The sequence below is a fragment of the Hydra vulgaris genome, chromosome 10 (assembly GCF_038396675.1).
Source record: "Hydra vulgaris chromosome 10, alternate assembly HydraT2T_AEP".
NCBI classification, from domain to species: Eukaryota; Metazoa; Cnidaria; class Hydrozoa; order Anthoathecata; family Hydridae; genus Hydra; species Hydra vulgaris.
Genome location: NC_088929.1, coordinates 13,287,724 through 13,295,581, shown reverse-complemented (window position 1 = coordinate 13,295,581; position 7,858 = coordinate 13,287,724). Strand labels below are relative to the sequence as shown.

The window sequence follows — 7,858 nt, the reverse complement described above, 5'->3', positions numbered from 1 at the left end:
TGTGCGACTTTTCTGATAATATCCAATTCTAAGGACTTTTGATGAGTATGGAAATGTATACAGTGGCTTCACATAAGATAAATGAATTCCAGATATATGTAAACAATTAAGACTTGTACTAGTGCATAAAACAATGAAACCATCAGAAATAACAAAAGCACAACCGGCAGATCAGTAAAAATCTTACAAAGTTTAAATGATTAGTAGTTACTGATCGAAGATCATTTAGCAAACAACTGCATGTTGAAAAATATTTCTACCTGTTTTAAATTGTCTTTTTAATAAACCCAACATATTTTCAAATTGAAATGCAGAAAATGAGTCCTAAGGTACATGCTTTGCTACAAATGAAGCTAGATGAACACATGAACATTATAAACCATAGATCTTTTGCTAAATAATATGAGCATAAACTCAAAAAAATTTTTAACACATTCAGCTGCGATAATATGATAAGCAAAAAATTCATCATAAAGCAAAACATACAAGCTGAAGTGCAACGTAATAAAATGGTCATAATACCGGTTTGGCAATTTATCATGTAAGAGAAATGGTCCAAAATATAAAACAAACTGTCAAAATTCAGAGGCTTTCCAGTTTTTTTAAATTAACCAAAAAACTTTTCTGCGGAATTCTGATGATAAATACTTCCTTATATCATCAATTTCAGCGGATAATTTAATCAGTAAATGTTCTAAAAGTCTACAAGATAAATGTAGGAAAGGTACTTTAGTAAAATAATATGTGCATAACTTTTTCACCACGCCTTGGAGTACCAGATGCATATATTCTGGAGGACATGACAATTGCAGTCTACTTAATTGAGGAATATCCAAAAGAGGTGAAGGACCGTGCTGATTATTTTTTGATATATTTGTGTAACTTTCATCAGAATGAGGTGTACAATGCTGGTCTGTAAAAATAAAACGATTGTAACAATACTCACCTTTGATATTACAGTACCCACATCCGTACTACGGATGTGGGTACTGTAATATCATGTAATGAATACTACGGACCGTAGTATTCATTGTGATTAAAAATATTTAGAGCAAATAAACGTGCAGGTGTATCGCAAATAAAATCTACATCAGAAATACGCATTTGTAGTCCTTTCAAATCAAAGGAAACATTCAAAGTTTGCAATTCATCAACCAGCTGTTTAAGATAAAAATAAAATCTTGCTTTTCAACACCGCAGTGCAATGACACAGGAAATGCAGCAATATGATTGTAATCCCTAAATGAATAAGAAATGGCCAAAAAGAAACTTTAGAAGATTTAAAAACGGGCAAACAATCTAGATTAAAAAATAGCCGTAATTTTACTATGCCACTGTTGCCGTCTTTATTTTTTAAATTTAACTCTTAATTACGATGGTCCATGCAATACAATAAATTGTCTTCAAGACTAATATATGACATTGAACTTTTTTCTTCAATTCTTTTTACCCAATTGATAGGTTGTAGCAAATTTTTAAAATAATGGATGTTAATGACTTTAAAAGAGCTTCCATAACATTTCTAGTCAGATTATATCTTAAATAAAAGTTTATAAGTTTTTGACTTATGTCGTAGCATTTTGATGTCATGCAAATGTCATCGTCCTAATCAGATGACTCATCTGACCTAATTAAACCGCCAAACTCAAATGAAATATCATTATTACAAGTTGCATTACAACCATAATCATCGCCCTTATCAGATGACTCATCTGAGCTAATTACATCGCTAAACTATAATGAAATATCATTATTACAACTTGCATTAGATTCATGACCAACAAGAATTTTATTTTCAACAGCTTTAATGTTAGCATCTTCGATTAAAGATACTTTATGATTTTCAAAACTTTTTCGACGAGCTGTTCATAATGAGCTGGTGAACTAAAAGTTTAACTTTTATATTTGATAATGCTATATATATATATAAATATATATATATATATATATATATATATAAATATATATATATATATAAACATATATATATATATATAAATATATATATAAATATATATATATATATATATATATATATATATATATATATATATATATATATATATATATATATATATATATATATATATATATATATATATATATATATATATATATATATATATATATATATATATATATATATATATATATATATATATATATATATATATATATATATATATATATATATATATTATACAGTGGCGGATCCAGCATTTTTTGATCTTTGAGATTGTTAACTTCCAGACATGGAGCTAACTCCAAACATTTATATCTTTATACTTATGTCAAATAATGAGGGTTTTGCGTTAATTAGAGGCTGGGAACAAAAAAACCCCAAAATTTTTGCTACACCTGCCCCAAACGTGAGAGCAACAAGTTGATGAAATGTTTTTTGTATTATTCTTAACTAGACTTATATTCATCGATAATTTTTAAGTTTCACAGTATTATCTCTCAGCGTTCAAATATTATGACCATATAAAAATTACAACCCCCTCAAATTAAGGGGGGTTTGAACTTTATATGGTCATAATTTTTGAACGCTGAGAGATAATACTATGAAACTTAAAAATTATCTTAATTTTTAAGTTTCATAGTATTATCTCTCAGCGAGAGATAATACTATGAAACTTAAAAAAAATTATAAGTCTAGTTGAGAATAATACAAAAAATATTTGCTCTCACGTGTGGGGCAGATGTAGCAAAAACTTTGGGGCTTTTTTGTTCCCAGCCTCCAATCATCGCATTTTTTTGCAAACTCTCATTATTTGACATAAGTATAAACATGTAAATGTTTGGAGTTAGCTCCATGTCTGGAAATTAACTATCTCAAAGATCAAAAAATGCTAGATCCTCCACTGTTATATATATATTTATATATATACATAACAGTGTATATCAAAGTGTTTTATTGAAGAACATCAATACAAGAAGTGAAATACAACAAGTGTTTCATTACATCAATAAAGTCCACATCCAACCAAGACGCTGTGTTCCACAGCGCATTATTGTATCATCACAAGGTAAATGTAACACGGTAAGCCTTGAGAAGCGTGATTATTTATTTTTATTATTTTTATGACTTCAGGTGCAAAAATGGCTTCCGACAGTCTTGGATTGGAACTAAGAAAGAAAATTATTGGCGATTACGTAAGTGGAATGTCACAAAAAAGTATTTGTGATAAATATCGCGTGAAAAAATGGACCGTATCAAGACTATGTTCCAAATATCGTTTTACGGGAAAGTTGACAGAAGATAACAAAGGTGGAAGACCGCGTTGCACCACTTCTAGAGAGGATTCTATGATCGTCATATCCGTCAAGAAGGATCTCTGGATATCATCAGTCGAGATACAAAAGCAATTAGAGCTGCCTGTATCGGACCGAACAATCAGACGACGTGCTGTTGAAGCCGGATTGTTTTCTCGACGCCCTGCAAAGAAACCGCTGATTTCACTAAAAAACCAGAAGAATAGACTCCTGTTTGCTACATCTCATATTGACTGGAATGTGCAGAAATGGCGAACTATCCTGTTCAGTGATGAATCGAAGTTCAACATCATTGGGAGCGATGGCATTTGCCGTGTACGTCAACCGGCCGGAAAACGCCTCGATTTACGTTACTGCCATAAGACCGTGAAGGAATATGCCAATAAAATGGGTTTTTCAGCAAGACAACGATCAGAAACACACTGCAAAAGTAGTCAAGCAGTCGGTGATGGATTGGCCGCCTCAATCTCTGAATCTCAACCCTATCGAGAACCTGTGGGAGATCGTCAAGATTAATTGTGAAGCAGAATTAATTGTGAAGGTGTTCGTAATAAGGATCAACTGTTTGAACAAATCCAAAAGGCCTGGGCAGCGATTCTACAAAGTTTCATTGATTACCTGATCGAATCTATGCCTCGAAGAGGCAAGGTTGTGATCGACAACAAAGGATTCGCCACGAAATATTGATAGCGAAATACAGCTTGGTCAACATTTTGTCGTGTTGCACTTGTTTTGTCCAGAAGGAAATCAACTTTTTTTAATACTTTTGATTAATTTATTAATTTTCGTGTACAAATAATGAACTTTGTGATGAATAAAACTTGAAGAACTTTGTCTCTAAACAGTTACATAGTTATTTGTCTAAATTGAAAAAATGCAGCACTTTTATATAAAGAAACTAAATTAGCATTATTTGGTTGCACTCGTTTTGTCCGATACTGTATATACAAAAAATTGCGATGATTGGAGGCTGGGAACAAAAATCCCCAAAAGTTTTGCCCCCCTTCCTGTCCCAAACGTGAGAGCAACAAGTTGATGAAGTATTTTTTGTACTATTCTTAACTAGACTTATATTCATCGATAAATTTTAAGTTTCATAGTATTGTCTATTAGCGTTTAAAAATTATTACCATATAAAATTTGCAACCCCCTCAAATTGAGGGGGGTTTAAACTTTATATGGTCATAATTTTTGAACGCTAAAATATTTTAAAATGAAATCTAAAATTTATCGATGAATATAAGTCTAGTTAAGAATAGTACAAAAAATACTTCATCAACTTGTTGCTCTCAAGTTTGGGGCAGGGGGGGCGAAAATTTTTGGGCTTTTTTGTTCCCAGCCTCCAATCATCGCAATTTTTTGCAAACCCTCATTATTTATGTATATATATGTATAAACATATAAATGTTTGGAGTTTGCTCCATGTCTGGAAGTTACCTATCTCGAACACCAAAAAATTCTTTCTACTCCTCTGATTTTAAAGGGTATATATATACATTATGTTTGTATATATATATCAGTGGCGGATCAAGGCGAGGGGGCTAGGGGGGCTATAGCCCCGGACCCCACAATTTTAGGGGCCCCGATTCAAAGTAAATAATTTTTTATCAACTCTGAAAATTAAATCTTTTATTAACTTAAAAGAGCCAAAGTTAAACTTACTAAATTGTCTGAAAACAAAAGCACAAAAATAAAATAACTGTCAACAAAAACGCTGCATTATATATTTTTTTCCGGTCTTTGACAACGATGGAGCGCAGCTACTTCTACAAAAAAAAATTACTAGATTGGTAGCAGCGCCTTATAGCAATAATTGAAAGTAACATTTGTACAAATTGCTACAAAAACAATTCCCTTCGGAAAATTATTAATGACTTGAATAATTATATTGTTATTGAAAATGCATTAACGGTTGCAATTCTACAATTCTTTTGTACTTCCGCACAAAAGAGTTCTTGTGTGAATGCATTTAATAGCTGAAGCGCTAAATTCGTGAAAGAGAAAGAACAGTTTAACACTTTTCAGGTTATATTTGTTTCCACAAACTGTAGATAATAATAAAAACAATGAAAGAAAAGATGAAAACAATAACACGGAAAATGAGGTAGCCTGCCAAGGTCCTTCAAATGAAATTCAAGAAGTTGAAAGTGTTGAATCTACAATGCATAACAATGAGCTTGACTCAGGTACTCCAATTTTTACTATCTTTAATGACACCTCTAACATCTGCTAAAAAAACAATTTACTGTTTAGGCAGTTAATATTTCTATTCTATAAATTGTCACTTATTATTTTTTTTTTAGGCTTATTTATCATGATTTTTTTTTCCATTCTACGCGAAGACCCTGCTTTATGGCCATTACAATTAAAGAAAAATGAACGTATGAAGTATTTAAACAAGGGGTATGCTTTTTTTCAAAATAAAGACTCTAATTTCGAATCTTCGAAGCGGATGTTCGAAAATCAGTACAGATATTATTCGGTTAAATATTTTCAAAAAGTGATGAATAATGGCGAAAAGTGTGACCGAAAATGGTTAATGTTTTCTGAATCCACTGGATGTGTACTTTGTTATGTTTGCAAGTTGTTTTAAACCGATTACGACAACGTATTTGTCAAAAGTGGCTTTTACAATTGAAAAAAAGCTAAACAAACTATTTTCGGCCACGAAAACAGCAAGGAACATATTCAATGTATGATGAAATGGATAGAATTCATAAAATAAAATACTCATGTCAATGAATATATGGTAAGCCAGATTAAAAGGGAATTTAATTATTGGTCTGCAATCTTAAATAGAATAGTTGCGGTTATTCGTTTTTTAGCCGGAAGAGGTTTAGCATTTCGAGGCCATAATGAAGTTATAGGATCGTCAAATAACGGAAATTATTTAGGCATGTTAGAAATGTTGACTCAATTTGATCCAGTTTTAAAGCAACCCATTGACACTTTTGCAAATAAAGGCAAAGGTAATGTAAATTATTTGTCTAAAACTATTTGTGAAGAGCTAATTGATATTATGTCTCAAAAGGTTTTAACGCACATTATTACCGAAAAAAAAAAAGCAAAATACTGGGGAATTATCGTAGGTTTGACTCCTGATATTTCTCACGTGGATCAACTTTCTGTGGTATTTCGTTATTATCTAAATGGCCACGTGTATGAACGATTTTTTTGTTTTCTACAAATTAAAAGCCACGACGGTAAATCTTTGATTACTGACATTTTAGATCTACTGGAAAGATATGATATTGATATAACCAATTGTCGGGGACAGGCATACGATAATGCAAGCAATATGTCTGGTAAATTTAGTAGGGCAGTGCAGTGTCAGTGAGTGCATCAATTCTATCAACTATTTTGGCGTTCTCCAGAGTTTGTATTCATTTTTTGTAGCTTCAACACATAGATGGGATTTATTGAAAGGAAATCATGCTACACTCAAGCACCTATCAGATACACGATGGTCATGTAGGTCAGATGCTTCAAAAAGTTTGGTAGAAAATTTTGATGGGATTCATGCAGCGCTATGTCATATAGCTGAGGATACAGAAGAAAAATCTGATACTCGTCATGAAGTTTTGTGTTTATTAAATAAGATCACTAAGCTAGAGTTTGCATTTATGGCTGTACTTTGGCATCACATACTTAAGAGGTTTAATGCAGTTAGCAAATTTTTTCAAAAAGTTGAATTAGATTTGCATACAGCAAGCAGTATGTTACTTTCACTAACTGACTTTGTAAAAAACTTACGAAACGACTTTACGAGATTTGAGAATGAATCAAAAAAACTTAGCTCGTTTATTGAAAAAGACTATTCTGATAAGAACAAAAAAAAGGTAATTAAAAAATCGAGCAACGGAAAAAACTAAGTTGATTCTTTAGGCGTATCCGACAAGTTTCAGAGTAAATACATTTTTTGTCATTATTGACAAACTTGTGACACAATTAGCTATAAGAAGTGATGGTTACAACCACGTAAATAAGTTATTTGGATTTCTATCAAAGCTTTTAACTATTAGTACCATGGAATTGCAAGTTAGCGCGAAAAAAATTGTAGAAGTGTACTCAATTGATTTAGAAGATAGTTTCATATTTGAAATAGAACAATTTGTAACATTATTAAAGTTGCAGCGTCCGGGTTTTTTTCGCATAAAAAAGATAAATCTGAGACTGTAAACACATTGATTCCTCTGCATGTTTTAAATTGGATTGTTGAAACCGATATTATTGATGTATTTCCAAATGTTTATATAGCATAACGTTTGTTTCTAACTATTCCCATAACAAATTGCGAGGCTGAGAGAACATTATCTACTCTTAAAAGAGTTAAGAGCATGCACCGATCAACAATGGTCCATAGTCGTTTAAGTAATATAGCAAGATTAACTATTGAGTCAAAATTATTAGAAACTTTGGATTTCAGCGATGTGATTGCAGAGTTTGCGGGGAAGAAAAGCAGAAAAAAATCACTCAACTTAATTCAATAAAATAGATATAAAATTTGTATATAAATAAATATCAGTGATAGCGTTTTCAAGAAAATCTTTCTTTTACTCATTTTTGGTCGTTGTTGGTGGAA

The 7,858-nt window shown here is 31.5% G+C and overlaps 1 protein-coding gene across 1 annotated transcript; it reads left to right on the top strand.

Moving 5' to 3' along the window:
• The first annotated feature begins 6,022 nt into the window (after positions 1-6,022).
• Positions 6,023-7,538, top strand: LOC136086152 (uncharacterized). The gene is made up of 4 exons (XM_065808429.1): positions 6,023-6,581; positions 6,673-7,115; positions 7,299-7,314; positions 7,405-7,538. The coding sequence occupies exons 1-4, from the start codon at positions 6,023-6,025 to the stop codon at positions 7,536-7,538; spliced, it is 1,152 nt and encodes a 383-aa protein (XP_065664501.1).
• Positions 7,539-7,858: the final 320 nt, after the last annotated feature.